General features: G+C 57.3%; 2 protein-coding genes across 7 annotated transcripts; both read right to left on the reverse strand.

Annotated features, from left to right (window-relative positions):
• Window positions 1–1,632: 1,632 nt before the first annotated feature.
• ZNF213 (zinc finger protein 213) lies at window positions 1,633–10,384 on the reverse strand. Of its 4 annotated transcripts, none has more exons than XM_075564400.1 (7): window positions 9,700–10,384; window positions 7,995–8,483; window positions 7,826–7,885; window positions 7,432–7,543; window positions 6,997–7,082; window positions 6,717–6,840; window positions 1,633–2,849 (listed from the first exon to the last, which is right to left on the reverse strand). In XM_075564400.1, exons 2-7 carry the CDS (start codon window positions 8,391–8,393, stop codon window positions 2,176–2,178), a joined length of 1,455 nt encoding a protein of 484 aa, XP_075420515.1. In that variant the 5' UTR covers window positions 8,394–8,483; window positions 9,700–10,384; the 3' UTR covers window positions 1,633–2,175. The 4 variants fall into 4 exon arrangements, with proteins under 4 accessions (XP_075420515.1, XP_075420514.1, XP_075420517.1 ...); XM_075564399.1 differs by having other exon boundaries at window positions 1,633–2,852; XM_075564402.1 differs by lacking the exon at window positions 7,826–7,885.
• Window positions 10,385–13,010: 2,626 nt separating this feature from the next.
• LOC142462478 (uncharacterized) lies at window positions 13,011–21,563 on the reverse strand. 3 transcript variants are annotated; one of them, XM_075564397.1, is made up of 6 exons: window positions 21,447–21,563; window positions 17,510–17,720; window positions 17,148–17,239; window positions 16,547–16,661; window positions 15,543–15,650; window positions 13,011–15,444 (listed from the first exon to the last, which is right to left on the reverse strand). In XM_075564397.1, exons 2-6 carry the CDS (start codon window positions 17,688–17,690, stop codon window positions 14,138–14,140), a joined length of 1,803 nt encoding a protein of 600 aa, XP_075420512.1. In that variant the 5' UTR covers window positions 17,691–17,720; window positions 21,447–21,563; the 3' UTR covers window positions 13,011–14,137. The 3 variants fall into 3 exon arrangements, with proteins under 3 accessions (XP_075420512.1, XP_075420511.1, XP_075420513.1); XM_075564396.1 differs by having other exon boundaries at window positions 13,011–15,447; XM_075564398.1 differs by lacking the exon at window positions 21,447–21,563 and adding an exon at window positions 21,196–21,440 and having other exon boundaries at window positions 13,011–15,447.
• Between the last annotated feature and the right edge of the window lie 274 nt (window positions 21,564–21,837).

Here is a 21,837-nt window from a genome sequence, read left to right on the forward strand (position 1 = left end):
GGGGACTGTGAGGGGGTGCCATGTAGGATGGGAGGGGAGGATTAGGATGCTTTAATGGAAGGAATGGCAGGCTGACCCAGGAGTGCCCACCTCTGTCAGCAGCTGCATCAGAGACCAGTGAGGGCAGCAGCCACTGAGTTCAACCAGACTCTGAAGGAAGGTTCCAGGCTCCACAGCAACTAGGGACCAGATAATATATAGGAATGGACTCAGAGAGCCCCTGGTTCTACCCACTCCCTACCCAAGAGCCAGGGGTTCCTACGCAGTCCACTCACCCCCGAGCGCACTGGTCAACCGCAGGAGGAGCTTGGGGCGGCCCTGCAGGGCCTCACAGTGACTCAGCTCCTGAGCCAGCCTCTGGGGCCGCTTCAGCTGCCCTCGGGGGATCACCAAGGCCACCAGTGCACACCCTATGGGGCTCCCAAGGGTGTCCAGCTGCTCCCGGAATCGAGCTACCTCCTCCAGAAAGTCCTGGGGGCAAGTCCAAGACCTGCCTCAGGGCTCAGGAGGGTGCTAGGCGCCAGGTTTCAGGTGGTGGGCGAGGGCTCACCTGAACGGAGGCTTCCCTCTGCTCAAGACGCTCAAAGCCCAGGGCCTGCAGCAGGCCCTCCAGGGCGGTGACAGTGGTGGCCGGCACTCCTGGGCTGCTCAGCATCAGGGCCACCTTGGGGCCCAACATGTTGTACCTTCCCTGGGGAGGCAAGGCCATGGTTGGGCTGGGCCAGGCACAGCCTGGAGACAGGGGCACCCCAGGGCAATCTTCTTGCTACCATTCTGCCCAGGCTGTCCCAAGTGTCTGCCATCTGTGCGGCCACTCGCAGGGTCCCAGCCACCAGGAAGGCCATGGTCCAGCGAAGCTTCCTCAAGCTCCCCTCTGGCCCCAGCCCCAGGTTCCAACCCTTGCCCTCTTCCAAAGCTGAGTCCTATCAGCTCTGTTTATGGGCTGGGCTGGACTCTTGTCCCCTGCTCTCGGGAGCCCTGCTCCAGGGTACGTCCCAGTTGGTCCTATTCTTAGCTCCTGGCCCACGCTGGCTCACTCCTATCTGATCTCATTACACCTGATTGCTCCCCTGGGCGCTGCCAGCCCCGCAGGTTGCCTGCACAGGTCCTGGGCTCAAGGTGGGCAGCGGTATAGAGCCCTCAGGGTGGCATGGGAGGGAGCAGCCAATCACAGGCCCTGTACTAAAGGGCAGGAACATGTTGTCTCCTGCCACCCCCACCCCAGGCTCAGGGAGGGGCAGCAAGGGGAAAGGAGGGGCTGCTTTTGGTGGCCAGAGCCGGGCGCTGCACCCAACCAGCACCCACTAGGCAGGCTACCACCTGGAGCAGGGTGGGCTGGGTTTGAGCACATCTTCTTCCACAGGTTGAAGGCAGGAGCAGTCCTTAGACCCCTGTATGGCTGAACACCTGATTGATGCTGCCACGGGGAGTCTCCAGGCCTGGGGAAGACCACCGCCCCGCTGGACTGCTTAGATGCAAAGCCTCCTGAATCCCGGCCCCCCAGCCCTGTCATGCCAAGGAGGATGTGAGCTGCCTCTAGGCCAGGGTATTGCACTCTTTGGGGTTCAGTGTCATGGGACCACCAGGCCAGGAAGCCCAGGCCCACCCCACCCCTCTCAAAGAGCAGCTGGAGCCAGGCACTCATGTTTATTCAAGCCCTCCTGGCCCAACGCCTTCCAAGGTCTGTCCCACTACAAAAAGCTGCCCAAGATGCTGCGGCAACGCAGTGCCTGAGGGGCCGTTCTGCCCACTGGTTAGTGGGAAGCCCTTGGGGCACAGTTGGGCACAGTGCTGAGAACGACACAGGCAATGGCAGTGTCTCCAGGGCAGGGCAGAGGTCACAGGAGGGGCAGGGACAAGGAGTTCCTGTACCCCCACAGGGAAACTGCCAGACCCCAGACTCTGCGGGGGGGCAGGGGGCCGGAGGGGCACAGGACTGCCCCACATCCTCCACCCCCACTAGGAAGGCACAGGCTAGAACAAAGGGCCCGGCCATGCACCCCCAGAAAGTGACCAGGGCCAAGTGGCTGCAGCAGTAGTAGTCTCAGACAGACGGATCAGAGCCCTGTCTGCGCCCCCCACTACCCATCTATGGCCTCTGCGAGGAGAAGGGAGGTGCGGCGCTGGAGTGCTGTCCAGGTTCGGCGGGGGCGCCCCCTTAGTGGGGGCGCCAGCTCAGCCCACGGGCTGGGCCATCTTGGCGTGCAGGCTCTGGTGGGCGATGAGGTGGGCGCGCTGTTTGAAGCACTTGTCGCACTCGCCACAGCCGAAGGGCCGCTCGCCTGTGTGCACGCGCCGGTGGTCCAGCAGGTAAGAGCGCAGCGAGAAGCTCTTGCCACAGTCCGGGCACGAGAAGGGCTTCTCGCCCGTGTGGATGCGCTGGTGGTCGGCCAGGTAGGCGCTGCGGCTGAAGCTCTTGCCGCACTCGGGGCACGCAAAGGGCTTCTGGCCGGTGTGCACACCCTGGTGGCGCGCCAGGTCCGATGAGCTGCGGAAGCTGCGCTCGCACGCCTGGCACTTGTGCGGCTTCTCGCCCGTGTGCGTGCGCTGGTGGCGCGCCAGGTCCGAGCCCCAGCGGAAGCGCTTGCCGCACTGCCTGCAGCCGTGGGGCCGCTCGGCCGCCAGCTCCCGCAACTGCCGCCGGCGCACGGGGGGCCGGCCCCGGCGCGCGGCCCCCGCCCGGCCCCGGGGCTCCTCCCTGGGCTTGTTTTCGCTCTCCCAGCCCGCGATCTCTTCGGAGCTCCAGAACACAGCCATGTCACCACCGGCTTGGCCAGGGGACGCTGCCGCCACCGCCACTGCCACCTCCTCCAGCTGCGATGGCTCGCTCTGACTTTTGAGCCCTAAACCTGCTGGGGGAAGAGGGGGGGGGGGCTCTGAGTCTCGCTGGGTTTGGGTGCCCACAGCTGACCCTGGGCTAGCTCCTGGATCAGAGTGGACCGAGCTTCATTGTCTCTTCCACAAAATAACTGCAGGTCGGGGCAGTCCCGAGCTTCCAGCCCGGTAGGATACCAGGGGCTTGGGCAAGTCAAGGGACCAACAGAAGCCCAGTTATTGCAACTCCCAGGCAGGACTGGCTCTCTTCCGCAGGTGACTCTCTTCCGCAGGGTGGGAGGTAAACGTGGAACACAATGTAAAATAATAAGAGGTCCAGGCTTGCTAGACGTGTGGGCTGAGCAGGTGGGGCGGGGGGGTGGGCGTACAGCCAGGAACCATACTTCCGGGCTTGATGGAGGATATTTGTACATGCTTCAAACATGTTCATGACTGTGGTGGGACATACAAGAGGCAGAGTTAAGAAAACCACCTAGACATAACCACAGTACTAGGTTTGGGGGCTCAGGATCGTCATCTCGGGGACACCAAGGTCAGCTGGCATAACTTGGTTCCCAAAGACAATGGATTGCGTCTTGTTCTGGCAAGTCACAACTGGAGCCTTAGAAGCTCGTGAGCTGTGATCTGAGGTGGAATGATTTGCCTCTCCCCGTCCAGAGGAAAGGGATGAAAATCAAATGACTCATGGAAACAATTGGCCTAGTGGATTAAAGACTATGCAAACGAGTCTTCACAACCCTGAGACCTAGATGAACAAGATGGTACCCAGCTACAGTACCAATACTTTGAAAAGGATTTCCATCACAGTGTACTGGATAGAGTGGGAGAAAAACGTGTACTAGAACTCAAAGTTGTTAAGAGACCATGCTTATTAATTGTTGGACAACACACACTCATACACACCCCGGACTCTGGCCCTTAGTCAGCCATCAGGCCTGGAAGCTCAGAGGGCTAGGTAAGGAGGAATGGAAAGGGGGAACCCGGGGAGAATGTAGGATCAGGAACAGCACACTGAGAGACTGACCTGGATGGGATGAAATAAAATGTGTACGAGCTGTTGAATATAAAACTGATGGTCAGATAGGTGGGGGGGGCATTAAAGAACTAAAGGAAAGCTGTAAGTTTCATTGGCACCATACTACACCCTGACTGGCTTGTCTCCTCCCAGAGATCCTTCTATAAGGGGATGTCCAATTGTCTACAGATGGGCTTTGGTTCCCCAATCTGCACACCCCCTCATTCACGGTGATATGAGTTTTTGTTCTTTGATGCCTGATATACCTGATCCTAGACACCTCGTGATCACACAGGCTGGTGTGCTTCTTCCATGTGGGCTTTGTTGCTTCTAAGCTAGATGGTCGCTTGTTTACCTTCAAGTCTTTAAGACCCCAGACGCTATATCTCTTGATGGCCGGGCACCATCAGCTTTCTTCACATTTGCTTATGCACCCGCTTTGTCTTCAGCCATCATGTAGGGAAGGTGAGCATCATAGAATGCTAGTTTAATAGAACAAAGTGTTCTTGCATTGAGGGAGTACTTGAGTGGAGGCCCAATGTCCATCTGCTCCTTATTACTAAACCTATAAATATATGCACATAAATCTATTTCCTCATCCTCATATATAAATATATTTACATATGTACATGCCTATATTTAGACATCTATAAATACCCTTGGCCTCCTAGTTTTTTCCTCTATTTCCTTTTACTTTCTTCTGTCCCATTATCATGCTGTCTGCATTAGGGTTTCAGTAATTCCTCTCAGTTACATTGCCCTTGATAAAGTCCTACCACGGCCTCCTACACGCTCCTCACCCTGATTTTGGATCACTTGTTGTTTCCTTGTCCCTAGGTTTGTTAACACCCACTTCCTTTCCCCCCACGCCTCCCCCTCTTCCATGTCCCCCAGGAACCCAGAACCGTCAGTCCTGTTGTTTTCTCCTCCAGATTGTTTATCCTACCTAGCCTATCTTATTTAGACAGACCTGCAGAGATAATATGCACAAAAACAATACAGAGCAAAACCAAGCAACAAAACAAGAACACCAAAAAACCAATGACAAGAAAAAACAGATGGAGGGGGAAGCTGGGAGGGAGGTGGAGGGGAAAAAGGAAAATGAGGAGCTGATTTCAGAAATTCAAGCAGAAAGCGAATTTTGAGAATGATGAGGGCAACTAATGTATAAGTGTGCTTTACACAATTGATGTATGTATGGATTGTGATAAGAGTTGCATGAGCCCCAATAAAATGATTTGTTTTTAAAAAAAGAGAAAGGCCTGTAAATAGTTCAAGGTCTGTTTGTTGACCTTTAGGAGTGTTTTCCTGTCGAATCTGATGGGGTGCCATACCTTGCCTCAAAGTCTATTTTTGGTATTCCCTCAGGACTTCCTTGTTCTGCTCCTCTTGCTGTTCTGTTGCACTTCTACATTACAAATCTGGCTAGACCAGAGGATGTACACTGGTACAGACAGGAACTGGATACAAAGGGAATCCAGGATGAATGATCCCTTCAGGACCAGTGATGAGAGTGGCGCTCCGGGGAGGGTGGAGGGAGGGTGGGGTGGAAAGGGGGAATCAATTACAGGGATCTCCATATAGCCCCCTCCCTGGGGGAAGGACAACAGAAAAGTGGGTGAAGGGAGATGTCAGACAGTGTAAGACATGACAAAATAATACTACTTTATAAATTATTAAGGGTTCGTGAGGGAGGGGGGACAGGGAGGAAGGGGAAAATGAGCTGATACCAAGGGCTCAAGTAGAAAGAAAATGTTTTTAACACTGATGACAACAAATGTACCAATGTGCTTCACATAATGGATATATGGATGGATTGTTATAAGAGTTGTACGAGTCTCCAATAAAGTGATTTAGGGGTTCCTTTCAGCGGAACAACAGAGCAGCCTCTCAAGTGAACCCCCACACCAAGGAGGTCCGCCCTCCTCCGAACAATCAGCCACAGAGGCCAGGAGGAAGCCCAGAAGGCGGGAAAAGGTGGGGTTGAGGGAGGGAGGGAAGGAGGGAAGGAGGGAGAGAAAGTAAAAAGAGAAAGAAACAGGAATAGACTCTGATAAATTTCTAAAAGTACAGAAATTCTCACTCGTTACCACCCTCCAGAACTATGGAACCAAAGAGTCTCACCCAAAGCGGCTTCCCTCACTACACTACCTCTTGGTGTCCAAACTCAAGAACGCTGTGTGTGTGTGTGTGTGTGTGTGTGTGTGTGTGTGTGTGTGTGTGAGAGAGAGAGAGAGAGAGAGAGAGAGAGAGAGAGAGAGAGAGAGAGAGAGAGAGAGAGAGAGAGATCCTGCCCCATCTGATCACACACAGAGGAAACAGGTTGACACCGCCCCCGCCCCGACCCCCCGAACCAGGAGTGCATAAGCAGCCCTGGCTGAGGAACCTAAGGAAAACCCACTGCCCTTGAATCGCTCCCGACTCCCAGTGGCACTAGAGGACCCAACTGGACTGCTCCTTAAGGTTTCCAGGCAGCAGATGGCCTCATCTTTCTCTGTGGCGCAGCTGAGTGCTTTAACCAGCAATGCCACCACAACCTTTCCTGGCTTGAGAAGATACCCTACCCAGGGGGGTCCAGTTAGCATGAGGCAGGATGAGTGTTCACCATGTGTTGCTGCCCCACTGGGCAGAGTGGGCCCTTCCTGTCCCCACCAAAGGTGAGGAAGGCTCAGTTCTGCCTGCCAGCACCCACCCAGTCCTGGCTGGCCTGCCTCTGCACTGGCTGGTGGGCACCGACGGAAACATGCTTGGCACCAGGGCTGCTGGCTTCCAGTGGTTGGAGGCATGGGGATGGGAGTTGCCAAGGGCAGAGCAGACACCAGGGGCTCTCTGCTGGACCTGAGCCCAGGCTCTGACCTCTGCTTACCCAGGCTGACGTTCCTTGAGTTCTCCCGCTTGATGTCCCAGAAGAGATCCCTCTGTGCAGGGTCCAGGGACCCCCATTCTTCCTGGGAGAAGTAGAAGGGAACATCTCCAAATGTCACAGCCCCCTGGAATGAGATCGGTTTGGAGGCGCCTTGCTCCCAAGTCTCCAGGCTGCGGAGGGATGGGGTGGGGGTGGGGGTGGGCATGGGGCCAGCTGGCAGGAGTGGGACTGAGGAAAGCCATGGTTCATTTCAGGGACTGGGTCTCAGGCTAGTACTCACGTGGACCCCGGAGGTAAGGTGGGCACCCACGGATTCTCTGGAACGCCCCTCTTTAGGAAAGGCAGGGGGCTTGGGGGCGAGCTGGGCTGGGAGGAGAGAGCAAAGCCTCAGGGAAGCCAAGCCAGGCTGGATGGGGCCGCCATGCCCTGCTTGGCCCAGGCAATAGATCCTCACTCGACACTCGCTCACCCACAGATGCCCACGTGCACCCGCGCTTTGACGCCACAGCAGACTCACATACCCGCACCTGCACCTGCCCCCACTCCCCATGTGCGCACCCAGACACACACATACACACACATGCCTGACACCCACCCACCCAAAGACGCCCACGAACACCACAGCAGACCCACCCTCACCCACCCCCATTGTGCGTGTGCACATGCACACACACTCAGACACACCCACGCGGCCTGCATTCTGAGGCCAACTTACCACTGTGGCTAGGCTGTTCACGGGGCGGTTGGCTCTGTGCCCCCACCTCTGGGGGAGGCCCCTGGGCTCCTTGAACTGCAGCCCTGGCTTCCAGCACCCCTTGGGGCACATCCTGTGCAGGAACCACAACATGCCCATCAGCACGGAGCCCAGAATGGGGCAGACAGGCCTATCCCTGGGAAGGAGACACATGGGGCCACCCTCAGAGGATGCAGGGTGGATGGAGTGTGAGCCCTGACCGTGCTGTGCGCCCAGACCCGCACCATCCACCAGAGCCAGATCCCCAAAGCTAGCTCACAGCAGCCTGGCAGGCAGCATAGCCCACCTCCAGCTGCTCACTTGTCCCCAAGAACCCACCACCCCATAGGACAGAGGCTCCCACGGACAGCTCTACCTTCTCAGATGGACCCTCTGCAGCTCTGGTCATACGAGTCATTGTATCCCAGCGCCTGGCCTAGAGCAAAGCATGATGGGCACTGGTAGACCCTACATGCAGCGGGAACCTGCTCTCCTGGGCCCCTTGGCTGCCCTCCCTCAGTGTCCCCAGAAGGACCTCTCCGCACCTGCTGTCCAGCTTTCCCCAGTTGCCTCTGCAGATCCTCCACCAAGGCAACAGCCTCCTCACAGTTCCCTGGGTGCCTCTCGCGCACCCGGCCCTGCAGGCCCCCGGGCAGCATATCCAGGAACTGCTCCAGCACCAGCAGCTCCACCATCTGCTCCTTAGTACGCAGCTCGGGCCGCAGCCAGCGGCAGCACAGTTCCCACAGCTGGCTGAAGGCCTCCTGGGGCCCACCTGAGTTCTGGTAGCAGAACTGCCGGAACTGCTGGCGGCAGGTCTCGGCATCCCTGCTGTCCTCAGGCTGGCCACAGTCCTGCTCCCAGGAGGGGTCTTCCACCTTTACGATCAGAAGCCCTGCTCCCTCTCCAGGGGCCTGGTCCGGGGGCTCCAGGGGGGCTGCCATGGCCTTTGGTCTCAACCTGGCCTGAGCTTGCCCCTCAGTCTCCCAGAGGACTCCCCTGTGGTGGCTGGGCCAACATCTGGACACGTGCTCCTGAAAAGAACAGGATGAGAGTGGAGGGGGCACAGGAATAACCATCACCTGCAGGGATTCCCACGGACCCTGGCTCCTGTCCTTCAATAGCCCAGATGCCTCTTTTCATTAGAAATACACATTGAGGGGGGAGGGAGGGTAAAAAATGGGGCTGATACCAAGGGCTCAAATAGAAAGTAAATGTTTAGAAAATGACGATGGCAACATTTGTACAAATATGCTTGATACATTTGATGTGTGGATTGTTATAAGAGCTGTGAGAGCCCCCAATAAAATGATCTTTTACTAATAATGATAGTAAAATAACTGCATATTGAGTTATCATCAGAAACTGAATTGTGTCCCATAGAAATATATGTCAAACTAACTGGGTCATCCTACTTAGTGGTTTGTGGGTCATGTGTTGATGATATCACCCACCATGATGTGCCCTGATGTGACCAGTCCATTGTAAGGGGTTCCCTCTTACTTAGGTCACACCTTGCACCTTTATCTTATGTGAGATAAGAGAGGGACCTCATTACCACCAGGAAAGATGATGACTCAGTAGCAGACAGCCTCCTTTGGACGCAGGGCCCCTACGATAAGTAGCTCCTAGACCCAGGGGGAGATTGATGTCCAGATCTCCTTGGAATGCTGAGCCCACAAATGTTGAAAAGAGTCAAGGATCCATCCCTCCACCCCGCCCCCTAAATCAGCATATGCCTTCCCCAGGAGCTGCACTCCTGAATTTGGACTTCCAGCCTTCAACTGTGAGAGAATAAATTTGTTGATGCCACCCACGTGGGTATTTCCGGGTTGATAACTGTCGCCTTCAAGCTGATACTCACTCATGGGGGCCCCACAGGTGAACGGCTCCGCTGGGTTTTCATGCCTGTTAAATTCTCAGGTCTACCTCTGGAGGCGCCCCTGCGTCAGGTGGACGCCCCAACACCTAGAAGGCTGGAGCCTTAACCATTTTCACCACCCAGGCTCAGAAGGAAAGAAGCCTCCCACTCTGGCTGCAAGAGCAGACTGATCACAGCGTGACATCTAACCAGCCTTCGCAGGACCGACTCTGCATTGCTGGGGCCAGGAGGCTCCTGATGGTCAGGGATGTGCGCCACTTTCCGAGCCGGTCCCCTAAGAATGCATTTCACGCAGCTCCAGATTTTCCCTGTGATACGCTGAGCACCTCGTGTGCTCGGGCCTCCGACGTCCCCAAGGTCCAACTCACCTGGGTCGCTGAGCGGACGCAGCAGCGGGGGACGGCAGGCAGCAGCGAGCCGAGGGGAGGTGGGTGCGCTCAAGGGGTCGCTCCAGAGCCGGGTGATCCAGGGGCGCCCCGAACTCCTCCCGGCATTTCCCAGCGGTGTGCACGCCTTTGGCCTCCACCTCGGGGCGCTGGCCCAGCGCACAGCCCCGCTCGCGCCCTCGGAGCGTGGCGGTCCAAGCGGCCGGTCCCCGCCCCCGGGACTCCCAGAACCCGCGGCAGCTCAGGTTTACTCAGCTCCGTCGCGGGATCCTGGGCCCGGAAACCGCGCTGAGATCGCTGGGAATCCGCAGTGCGCATGCGCCACGTCAAGCACTCAGAACTACACTTCCCAGAAGGCTGTTGGCCGGTTACGTCGACCTACTTCCGCTGAGAACGGCCCGAGAGAGGGGAAGATTCGCAAGGATGGCCAATCACCAGGTAGCGGTGGGTTTCCTGGGTGTGTTCGCGATGAAAAGCCGAAATCTCTATCTTCACCCTCTATGCCCGCCTCCTCTTTCGGATTTCTTTTCGTTTTCTCTGTATCTTTCCCTTGTAAAGGGCACAAAAGGAAAACCCGTGTCTGGTCTGATGAGCCGGAAGGGATGCGCTGAGACAAGCTTTTATGCTGTCTGTCTCTTCCGGCTTAAAGGGCTGCGCAGACGGAGATCCTGGCGGTGCGTCCAGGGAGACCAATCACTTAAGTCACCTCTTAGGTCCCGCCCCAGCCTGTTTGTAACTCCTACGATTGGCAGTTGGAATCCACGCCACAGCTCCGTGCCAGAAAAGACGTGGCGATCCGCACCCTTAAAAAGGATAACCCTGGAAACTTCAGGGGCCAGTTCTACTCTGTTCTAGAGCATCACTGAGACCCAACCCGTTCAGTGGCAGCGGGTTTGGTTTGGGAATAACGCAGGACAATCTCCCTTTGTTATGGTCCCTAGCCAGGGGGTCTTTTCAAACTGCATAGGCAGTCCGTCAGTCATTTTGGAGCGTCTAATACTGATTAAACTGGGAGCTCTAAAGGCAAATAATCTCTTTGCAGCTGATTAAAACTCCAGTGTTTGCCTATATGCCATTTTTAAAAATATGGTACAGATATATGAAATATCTAAAATTTTACCCTCGATACAAATTGAGTTGGTGCCCTGTATTCTTCCAGCCTCCTAAACGGTAAGCAAATAAATGCATATTTGCTAAAACTTCTCCCCTGCGCTATTTCTTAAAAGCAGCAGTAAAGCTCACTGCCACAGGCTCCGTTCTGATCCTGATTCATTGTGGCCCTAAGGAGCAGAGCAGAACTGCCCCCAGGAGTTCTCCAAGGTTGCACACCTCTACCGGAGCCGAGAAAGCCCATCGCGTAACCCACTACCCATCAAGGTTGTCCTGTGGTTTTGCTCCAAAATTCTCAGAATGACGTTAGGTGCCATCGACTTGGTTCTGACTCAGCGACCCTGTGTGTCAATGTCTGGTCCAGAGCTGCCCTCACAAGCGTCATTGTTTGAATCCACTGTGGGAGCTACTGGTCCAGGTCATGGAGGAACCATGACACAGCCCCTTAGAATATGGAGCACACAATGCCATCCTCATCGGATGACTGCTCCCTGAGAAGTATCTTCTTTCCTACTGCTGGCCACCAAGTTACCATTGAAGTACCTATCAAAAAGTGGGCTATGGGTAGCAGCATCTCATGGAAGTGGAACATATGTGATTGGGGCTGAGCAGGTCCTGAAGGCAGAGTCCATGAGAGGAAGGAGGAATTTGAGCCTGGCGTACAGTTGATCCTGCATGTGCAGTCACCACCCAAACACGTGTGGTCCTAAGGACAGCAGCAGGCGCCATAGGTCCTCCCGGCTTACGGTGTTAAAAACAGATGTGGCACGAGGATTGGGCCTTGTGGGCAGCTCTGGCATCGAGGTTCCACCACGCGAAGCCAGAAGTATATCCTAATTTGAGCACTGTCTTCAAGAAGTTTGGGGTCCCTGTGGTTGGGCTGTGAGCAGGAGGCCCAAGGCCTCAGACTGTGCTAACTCTGATGTTGACCATGAACCCAGACGTTCAGCCTCCGGGGGTGGGTGGTAATGGTGTGTTGCTGTGGCAACGAATGGGGAAGTAAAAATTCAGAACCTGCTTGTCTCAGCAGTTACTAGAATAACTTTGGGCTAGTCGGCAGGGCAGATCTGGGGACCACCAATGTATTCAAGTTTTTTTGCTGGGGCCCGCTCAGGGAGGCTGCAGCCCTAGACCAGAGCTGACAGACCAGCAGAGGCCCAACAGCCGGGAGGAAATGTCACACAGGGGCAGAATCCTTGGTAGTCAAAAGCCGGAGCCCAGTCAGCAGTGCCCTCTAGAGGATACCGATCCTTTCGATTGTCATTCTCAGTCGCTCCCATGCCTGAGCCCACTGTCCCAGCACGCTCAGCTCATTTCAAGGAGACCCTTCCTCTTTTTGCTGCCACTCCACCAAGCACGTTCCTCTCCAGGGACAGTCTATCCGGTGTCAAACAGAGTCCTGCCATGCTTACCTCTAAGAGTCTAAGGAGCACAATAGCAATACTTCCAAGACGTTTGTCCTTTTAAGTCGATGACACTTCCCCGACTGCTGACCAGGTCTGGTCGTCCCCAGTCAGTAAGCTGGGATTCCAGGTGAGCAAAACCCAGCGGCTTCTTCATACCCTTTCCACAGAGATCTGGTCTGGGACCCAAGTCATCTCACTTCTCAACCCAGCGGCCTGCCAGCTATCTCCCCTTCCTCCCCAACCCCTCCCCCCAGGCCTCACTTGCTCTGGGCAAAGTTCCCCAAAGGGCAACTTTCCCTCTTGAGCACCATCAGCTGGGGGCAGATCTGTGCCATGCATTGCAGCCACTCCGATCCTAGTCCAAGTTCAAGTGATGACACTGGGTCCCTGCCAGTGGCCCATGTGTAGCCCAAGGCACAGAGGGGAAACTGGCAAAGGCTTTCAACTGTCATTTACTTGGATACAGGAGGCAACTGCACCCCAGGAGGCCTCCAGGCTCCTCAGCAGCTCTCCCTCCTACCTTGCTCCTCTCTGGGAGTTCCTGAACATCAACCTTCTGTGCTATGGTCAGGTTCCCCTCATGCCAGAAGCTGTGAGGACAACCTAGAGGGTGGGTGTGGGATACTTTCTGGCCTCTTGGGAGAAGCTTCCCCCTAATTCAACTTCTCCAATTTCCTCCCCAGCCCTAGATGTATGAGACTTCCCAGGCTCCACTCAGCCCACAGGCTTCCTGGTGTCCACAGCCCTCACCCCAGCCAGTGTTTGAAGGTCCAGACCTTTGCCTGCAAGAACGTTTTATTGAACAGCAGGGAGCTTAGCTGGGTGTCCCGGAGCGCAGGCACCAGTATTCCACACATTCCTCCAGGACTGAACAGCAGACCTGGAGCAAATGTCGGCTTCCACTGCTCCAAGCGAATGATTTGGGGGGTGGGGTGGGGTCTTGGCTTACTCACCTGTTTATCTACAGTTGGGATGATAACCCGCACAGACCACAGCTGTGTGGACACCAGGGGCAACCCACAGGCAGTTCTCGGCCCTCTACCTGCTGCTGCGCAACTCGGTCTACAGCTGTTAGTGCTATTCTCGGCGGTGCCCTCTTCCAGCTACTGTGCCAGCAAGAACTGCCAGTAAACAGGGTTCTGGCCAATCCTTGGGCCTTCTGACTCAGTGGCCCTTGGGGACATGTGGGGCCGCAGTGGCTTCCCTGGTACAGGTTTTCTGCAGGTCAGTTGGTGTCCGAGCTGAATGCACCCTGCACACGTACAAAGTTAGAGAAGGGGATACAAGCTGCGGCGGTGGGAACCCAAGGGACTACTAGGAAGTGACGGAGCCAGGCAGGGGCAGGTAAGCAAATGACAGAGGACACGTGGGATGAGGCCGAGAAGTGGTGGAGGAAGCTCACAGCTGCCTAGGATGGGCCAGCAGGGACAGTGACCCTGGGCAATGAAGACTCCTCGCAGGAGGTGGCCAAGTCAGAGTGGACGCAGATGGACAATGCCACTCACACAATGGGGTCCCCAGAGCAAGGCAGACAGAGAGGTGGTTAACTTGAAATAGGGACATTTCCAAGATGACATCTCCTCCAAGGAGCAGAGCCAAGGGAAGGCCTGGGCTCGATACGCTTCCAGGGTGAGGGCTGTGGGTGCAAGCAGGACCCTTTCCGGGTCCCCAACTCCTGCCCTGGCAGGGATGGGCTGGCTTCTGATTGGAAGCCTGTATGCATAGATGCCTCTGCAGGGGGGCCTGATCCCCTCGCTCTGGAAGGGGCTCCAGAGGGGTCTCAAGGCTGGAGGGGAGGATGCTACCCTGCAAGCAAAGGCCGAGGGTCTCATGCTCCACCTCCCCAGAGGGCCCCTGAGACACACCGCAGGCCACCTCTTCTATGCGAAGGCCTTTCATTTGAACTAAGGGGTGTGCTCCTCTCGCCCCAGCTCCTCCTCCTCTGGCTCCTCCAGCCCCGGTTCCACCTTGGTTTTCACCTTGGATGCCAGGCCTGCTGTCTCCCCGCTGCCCTCCCCAGGCCCTCCTTGCTCCTTCTGCTCTGGCTCTTCCTCCGGACCCTGGCTCCCTTTCTCAGCCTCCTTGGCTGCAGAAGCTGGGGATGCCGCCAGCGCCCCTGCCCCCGTGGCGTGGGTTTTCTCGTGCTGGTGCAGGTTGGAGCGGCGGCTGAAGCTCTTGCCACAAATGAGGCAGGAGAAGGGCCGGACGCCGTGGTGGGTGCGCTGGTGGGCACTGAGGTGGGAGCTGTGGTTGAAGTTCTTGCCGCAGTGGCAGTGGAAGGGCTTCTCGCCGGTGTGGATGCGGATGTGAGCCAGGAGGTTGGAGGGATGGCTGAAGCCCTTGCCGCACTCGGGGCAGGGGTAGGGCATGATGCCCGTGTGGATGCGCTGGTGGGTGACCAGGGCCGAGTTCTGCGTGAAGCACTTGCTGCAGAAGGGGCACTTGTAGGGCTTGATGCCCGTGTGGACGCTCTGGTGGGCCACCAGGTCCGAGCGGCGGGCAAAGGGTTTGGCGCACTGGTCGCACACGAAGGGCTTCTCGCCGGTGTGGATGCGCTCGTGCTGGATGAGCGTGGAGTTGCGGGTGAAGCTCTTGCCGCAGAGCAGGCAGGAGTAGGGCCGGATGCCCAGGTGCATCCGCTGGTGCGAGGTGAGGTGGGAGCTGTGGCTGAAGCACTTGCCGCACTCGGAGCAGCCGTAAGGCTTCTCGCCCGTGTGGATGCGCCTGTGGGCGTTGAGGTTGGAGCGGTTGCTGAAGATCTTGCCGCACTGGTCGCACTTGTGGATCTTCTTGGCATTGCTCCTGGGAGGGGGGGGTGGCTTGCTCTCTTCCTCCAGACGCTTCTCCTCCTCCAGGTGGTCCCCAAGCGGGCCCTGCAGTGCCTCCTCGCCTTCCCCAACGATGGTGGTGAGCACCTCACCTTCACTGTTCTCAGGGCGGGAGGGGGAGCCTTGCTCCTCACTGAGCTGCTGCTTGGCCACACTACCTTCCCTCGTCTCTGGGAAGCTGGGGGCTGGCGAGGTGGGTTTCACCTGCCCCTGAGTTTCAGGCGGCCCTTCGTCCTCGGCCTGCCCTGAGCCCAGGCTGCTGGCTGTGGCCTGCCCAGACTTCAGGGCCCCCTCCAGGGCTTTGCCAGCCTTGGATCTGAAGGGCTTCATGTCCTCAAGGTCGGCTGAGGCCTCACCTGAGGCCTCCTTGTCCACCTCCATGGCTTCTGGGAAAAGAGGGCATCCAGTGAGGGGTTCGGAGAAAAGGGGAGGTGGGTTCTAGGGCACAGAGCAGGATAAGCACACCCCCTTCACACTTCACCTGTGCACGTGGTTGCCTTCTCCTCGTCTCCTCTCTGCCGGCTGGAGCTTGAGGCCTCGCCCTTCCGCTGCCCTTGGGAGGCCCAGAGAGACCTGCTGATGGGAAAGCCTGGCCGGAGAGAGACACAGGCTCGGTCATGGGACTTGTGCGACCACCCAGCACCAGAGAGAAGCCCCACCCACAAAGGGTGAGACACAAATTGAAGGGGGCATGGTGACAGAGGAGCAGAAAGTCCCTTTCCAGGGTGGCTTTGTCTTGGGGGCATTGATTTGGGAAAAAGACAGCATGTCTGCAGAGCTTTAAGAACAAATCCAGCCCCTTGATTTCAGGCGGAGACAAGACTGTGATAGCCTACGCTTTGCTGCTGTGGCCACTGGACCCACCAGAAAGCATCTTTTTAAACACCACTTTCAGCAGGACGGCAGTCCTCCTCAGAGATACTCTCCAGGCTGGCCCTACTGGGTAGCTGGAGGGCCAGGAGCCTGTGCAACCCACCACAGGGACTGCCCTGTCCCTGACTGCCCCAGGAGCGCTGAGCAGAGGAAGATACTCAAGATCCCCCATCAACCTCACGCCAGCCTAGGACGTGAATCTGAAACTCTGTGGTCCAGAGCCCAAGGCTGACACGGTGCCAGGAACAAAAGCCTGTGAGAGGGGCTGAGGCGCTGCTCCGAGACTGGGGCTGAGGCCAGGATTTCTGCTCTGGCAGACACATCTGCAATGCGGCTTCCAGGAGGATTGTGGGAAGGCGGGATGAAGTCAGTATTGGAGTAATGTGCCCACCACCAACCACGTGTGGCTACTGAAACCTGACGACAATGAAATACAAGGAGACCCTAGGTTTCACTGGCCATATTTCAAGAATTCAAAAGCCTATCTGGACAGCAGGGGCCACATTAGTGAGAAACATGTGGTCATTAACCCAGAAAGTTCCAGAGATGCACTGGGGGCAGGTGGGGTTGGGGGAAGCTATGTAAGCAGAGTGGGCCCTCCAGGCCGCTCACCGCGCTTGCTCCTCTTCTGCAGGGCGTCTCTGTACATGCGCCGCTGCTCGTGGTCCAGGCGGCCCCACTCCTCCTGGGAGAGATACAAAGCCACATCCTCAAAGGTCACCGGCATCTGAAAGAGAGGAACGGTCACATCACGGTCCAGGCCACGGCATGGGGATGGGGAAAGGGACCCCATGGTGTGACTTTTGGTGGTGAAAGCCCAGATTCAAACGCACTGAACAGAGCCTACCCCCAGATGTGGACACAGGCGTTCAAAGCATCCGCTGTGCGTGTGTGCACGCATGTGTGTGCATGTGCTCACGCGTGCACACATGAGGAGGGATGAGAACTATGGTGGCTGTGCAGAACAAGAGGGTACAGAGCGTCCTCTGGGGCCACACCTCCAGTCCTGAGCGCCACACACAGTCCTCCCAGCTGTCAGACTAAAGAGGGAGGTCACTTGGAGACGGCCTCGGCCCTTCCTGGGTGGCCTTGCAATGGGCCAGCCCCATAGGACCGGTTGGTGGCTCCGGGTGTTCTCAGTGAAGGCAGCACCTATTATGGGCGGGGGGGGTGGGAGCTGGGCCCCCATGGCTGGGGCAGAGGGCACACTCACCTGGGACCAGGCAGTGAGCAGTGCTGCGGCCATCTGGCGGTCTCGAGTTCTCCCCTCCCGGGAAAGGGCCGGGGCCTGCGGGGAGGGGCGGGCTGGGGGAGCACAGGGAGCCTCAGACAGGAAGGGGCAGCAGGGGACCCCACCTGGGCTCTGCAACCCCATCCAAGGATTCCCCAACTTGGCCTCCTGGGACCTCCACAGCCCCTCCAACTGCACTCTGAAGCTATGCAGGGAGACTTCTGCCAGGCAGGGGTGCCCACGAGCCAGGACCCTTGTCTCCCCATCCCCTGGGAAGCCACTCTGCTCACCCCTCGCTCAAGCCCCCACCTGCTCACCACCCGCCACCCACCCCACTCCTCCACCTCTGCCAGACAGGAGGCTCTTCTCCCTGGAGCCACGCTTCAGGGGCGGCCACTTGCGAGTGCTGCGAGCCCCTTCCTCCTGGGATGTCCCCTCGGGGTGTGGCTCTTCAGGCTCCTTCTTGGGCTGAGGTGACTCCTGAGCCACTCCCAAAGGCACCGTCTCCTCTGACTCGGAAAGCATCTCTCCACAAGGATGATGGGGACCTGGAACCTAGGAGAGGCAGCCCTGTGGGCACTGGGGGTGGGGGGGGAGGGGTGCCGGCAGCCACAGCAACCGAAGGTGTCAGGACAAACGCACACCAGAGCCCAGGGCAGCTCTGTCCCACTCTGGGCCTCTGCTCCCTGAGGACTCTTGAGTATCTGGCTCTCCCAGCAAGGACAGGAAAGCCCGGAAGAAGACACAGCTGCATCCAGCCTGCCCACAGCCCAGGCGCCGGGGGCCCAGAAGGGGTGTCCCCACAGAAAAGAGACTGTTGTCCTCCAGTTGGTTCCAGCTCAGGGTAGCCCCATGGGTCAGCGACAGCTGCTCTGTGGAGCTGTCTTGCCTGTCACCTTGCCTGAAGCAGAGTGCCAGGCCTTGAGTCTGTGGAGCTGCTGGTGGGTGCGAACCACCACCCTCTGCGTGGCAGTGGAGGTCAAGCCAGCTGTGTCCCAGTGAGTCCTCATGTCTCCATGCCATGCTGTCTCCCAGGGACCATGGACTCAGGAAGGCAGGTGCAGAGGGACTAGAGGCCAGCTAAGGGCACACAGCTGTGCTGGGTGAGGGCTTCAGCCCAGGCGCTCGGATACCACTGCTGCCCAGGCTGCTGGTTCGGGCAGGAACGCCTGCCTGAGTCTGTTTGGCTGGCACACCAGGAGTTACCTGAGACCCAGGTTGGACAGAAGAAAACTCCTCAGAGGTCTGGTCTCCCCACCTTAGCATTTACCCTCTCCAGTGCTCCCAGGGCCCTCCCTGTGTCTTTCCCTCCTACCCAGGAAGGCGAAAAATAAACTCCAGACCAGGAGACTAGCAGCAGGCCAAAGGTCAACCTGAGCAGGCACCGTCTCTTCGCAGACCCCAGTTCCCATCCGACGGACAGCATCAGTGTCTACTCCATGGGTGGTGTCCCTGGGAGGCAGGTTTCCTGTGGTTGGCTCTTCTTTAGCTCTGCCCTGGTCACTCCTCCTGGGTCCAGTCGGGGCTGGCAAGTTGCCCTGATACCCTCACCCCAGGATGCAGCCCCCTTTACCACTCTCTTCTCTCCATCCCTTTTACATCTTTTTTTTTGCATGGTTTTGGGGCCAGAAACCAGAAAAACAAGTGATTCCTTCAAGAGTCATTAAGAATCCTTTCTCCGTGAGGCCACAGCATCGGGCTCCAGCTGGGCTGGCAGAGCGCCTTCGGCTAGCACCTCTCCCCCCTCGTCCTTCAGAGCATGGCTTTCATGGGACCGTCTCTCCTGCTGATCCAGCCCCTCAGCGTCAGCCCCGAAGCCCCGATCCCAGGCTTATCCCTGCCTCTCTGCACCACCCAATCGAAGCTAACTCATCTGGCAGCCCCATTCTGCCCTTCTCAGAGGAGAAAATTTACACTTTCCGTTCAGCCCACTCAACAGCAATGGGCCATGTATTTTTGGACAGAGATAGTAATGTCTGTTCTGCTTGGAAAAAGCCATCGAGCGGTACTTCCAATAGATGGGATTCTCTCTGCATTACAGAGCAAGCTGTGGGGAAGGTTGATAACAGGTTAAGTTGTCGAATACACACTGGATGACCTGAAATGCAAACCTTCGCCGAATTCACATTTAAAAACAAGTCAGACCTGTGAACGTCAGAAGCTTCGTCAGGCAGAAGCGGGTTAGAGAGAAAACGCGAGGCTCTTTCAACTAAAAGGAGCACTGCCTTGAGAAGAGGCAAGAGTGCACCTGTCGAAGGTGGAGACAAGGCTGGTTCTTGAGGTCCAGCTTCACCGGACACTTCCATAACGGCTGTTTAGTAGAGGTGTCTATTTCTTTTATTTCTTTTATTTTATTTTATTAGAGGTGTCTATTTCTTAAAGGGAATTTTCCATTGTGCATTAGGCAGGAGGCTGACAATTCAGTCCATCAGTACTGCAGTCACCAGTTGAAATCACTCATCAAAGCGCCCCACTCCATAGTCTACCCCACCTCTTTCCTTCGCTCTCTTCTTCTCAGGGCTCTCTAGCAGCCCATTCACTGAAGTTGCTATCTGTCCGGCCTCTGGTCTTCTTCATCCTCACACCCTTGCCTGCCCACCCACCCATCCACCCGCCCTTGGGAACCTCCAGTCTGTTCCCTTTGGTCTGCAAGTCTATGTTGGACTTCAGAGACGTCATCTCACACAGCACTTGTCCTGACGTGTCTGACTAGGGAGTGTTGCCCCAGATCCCATTTCAGACTGAGAAGATCTTTCTGAAATCTCAAAATGCCTATTTTCGAAAATGGATCAGGCCCCAATTGTCCGAGCCATGTTTGTTCCTTAAGTCACTACCCCTTCCCATCATCGTGAATGGCATGGATTTTGGGTTTTCAAATACACCACTTTTATCTTACAGTTTAAAAATACAAACGGAGGTGGTGGTAGGGGGAGTGGCTCAGGCAATACAGAAATTTAGTATTGTTAGTTTCTGTTAAGGACTGAACTGTCCCCTGTAACCATCCTGAAAGGGCCTTGGTGGCACTGCATGTTAGGTGATTCAAGGCCACCAGGAGGAAGACGAGTCACTCTACTCTTGTGAAGAGTCCCTATAGCGGGTCACTGTGCACCAGATGACAGAGATTGGTTTTGAGTCTTGGCAAACATCCCAGAGGAGGTGGTCACTCGGTTCTCAGGAGTTTAGGGTGGGATGCAACCCCCTTGTTCAGGCCACACAGTGATGCCACGCAGCTTCCTGTGGCATGGCCTCCATTACTTCAAAAGAGCATGGAAAAAGGGGCTTCGTTTTTAACCAAGAAAGTATAGCAATCAAGGGGTCTCTACCAGTATCTTTCTAGACAAAGCCAAGGGGTTATCGATGCCAAGAACTGCTGAGCACACAGATGCTAGGACTTCTGGCTACTTTAATGTGAGACCTTGAATGTGTGACCCCCTGTGGCATGTTACAGGCAGTCCTGGGTAACTCAATCACCTGGCAAGTCAGTGGATGAACTGTGCCCCGGGGTTTTCAAGCCTTTTGTAAGGGGATCCCCAAGCCTGTCTTTTCAGGTACTTCTAGTGGGCTGGAAAGGCCAACGTTTAGTGAGCGGGGCATCAAGCCCTTTCTACAACCCAGCCTCTGAAAAAGGAAAGCTTCCTGCTGTGTATGTCGCAGGCCTGGTGGCGCTGTGGGTTAGGCGCTGGCCAGAAGGCTGAGAGGGCGGGCTTCAGGAAAGACTGGCGATCTCAGAAGCACTACACTGGGTGGCGGGCCGGGATTGAGTTCGGTTGTGAGATTTCCGTTGTGGCTGCAAACCCGCAGAGAGCTGTTTCCAGTGTGACATCTGACCCGCCTTGCTAGCACCGCTTCTGCAAGGTGGGGCCAGGAGGCGCCCGGCAGACAGGGATGTGCGCCAGTTCCCTAGCCGGTCCCCAAGGGGTGCATTTCATTCGTCTGCAGACCTTCCCTACGCCACGCTGAGCACCCCGTGGGTTTCCATCTCCGTCGCCCCCAACGCTGTCCTCCTCCTCCCGAGAGGCCGGGGACTCACCAGGGTCGCTGAGCGGACGCGGCAGCGGGGGACGCGGGCCGGGCGGAGCCCCGCGCCCCGCCAGCAGCCAGTCGAAGGGCGGAGGATGGACGCGCAGCGGGGTGTCCGCCCGACGCGGCGCAGGGGACGCCCCGACTCGGCCCGCACTCCCCGCCGGCGTGCCGGCTGGGATCTCCGCCTCGGGGTCCCGGCCCGCGCGCGCTCTCCGTGCACCGCGGCCCCCTCCCCGGCCCTCGCGCCGGGACACTCACCTCCCAAAGTCGCCCACGCGTTCCCAGTTCCGTCGCCAGATCGAGGCGCCGGAAACCGACGCGGGGGCAGCTGGGAAGCCTCAAGGCGCATGCGCCGCAGCCCAGGCTGACGACCACACTGCCCACCTGCCCCCCCACCCCGACGCGGAGCCTGCCCTGTCCCCAGGCAGGACCAGTGCGTGCGGACGGCTCCCCGGACCTGCCAATCAGGACCCCGCGACGCGTGCGCGTCACGCCCGCCTCCGTGTCCCCCGAAGTCGTCGCCGGGCCCGAGGGGCGGGAGGGACAGTCGCCCACTTCCTGTCCAGGCGAGGCCGTACGTGCCGCGGCCGCAGGAGCTGCTGCTTCGCCCTTTCGGTTCGGCCAGCCGCTGCCACCGGCTCGCTCTGGG

This window comes from Tenrec ecaudatus, chromosome 12 (assembly GCF_050624435.1).
Source record: "Tenrec ecaudatus isolate mTenEca1 chromosome 12, mTenEca1.hap1, whole genome shotgun sequence".
In the NCBI taxonomy this organism is placed as follows: domain Eukaryota; kingdom Metazoa; phylum Chordata; class Mammalia; order Afrosoricida; family Tenrecidae; genus Tenrec; species Tenrec ecaudatus.

What these genes read in the sequence shown, in the direction of transcription:
- ZNF213 (XM_075564399.1), bottom strand. Translation starts at nt 8,393, where the DNA reads ATGGCAGCCCCCCTGGAGCCCCCGGACCAGGCCCCTGGAGAGGGAGCA. An exon ending in TGGGGAAAGCTGGACAGCAG is followed by an intron (nt 7,886 to 7,994) that starts GTGCGGAGAGGT and finishes GCTTTGCTCTAG; the next exon opens with GCCAGGCGCTGGGATACAAT. An exon ending in ACCTTACCTCCGGGGTCCAC is followed by an intron (nt 6,841 to 6,996) that starts GTGAGTACTAGC and finishes ATCTCATTCCAG; the next exon opens with GGGGCTGTGACATTTGGAGA.
- LOC142462478 (XM_075564396.1), bottom strand. Translation starts at nt 17,690, where the DNA reads ATGCTTTCCGAGTCAGAGGAGACGGTGCCTTTGGGAGTGGCTCAGGAG. An exon ending in GAGCCTCCTGTCTGGCAGAG is followed by an intron (nt 17,240 to 17,509) that starts GTGGAGGAGTGG and finishes GTGCTCCCCCAG; the next exon opens with CCCGCCCCTCCCCGCAGGCC. An exon ending in GAAGGCAACCACGTGCACAG is followed by an intron (nt 15,448 to 15,542) that starts GTGAAGTGTGAA and finishes CTCTTTTCCCAG; the next exon opens with AAGCCATGGAGGTGGACAAG.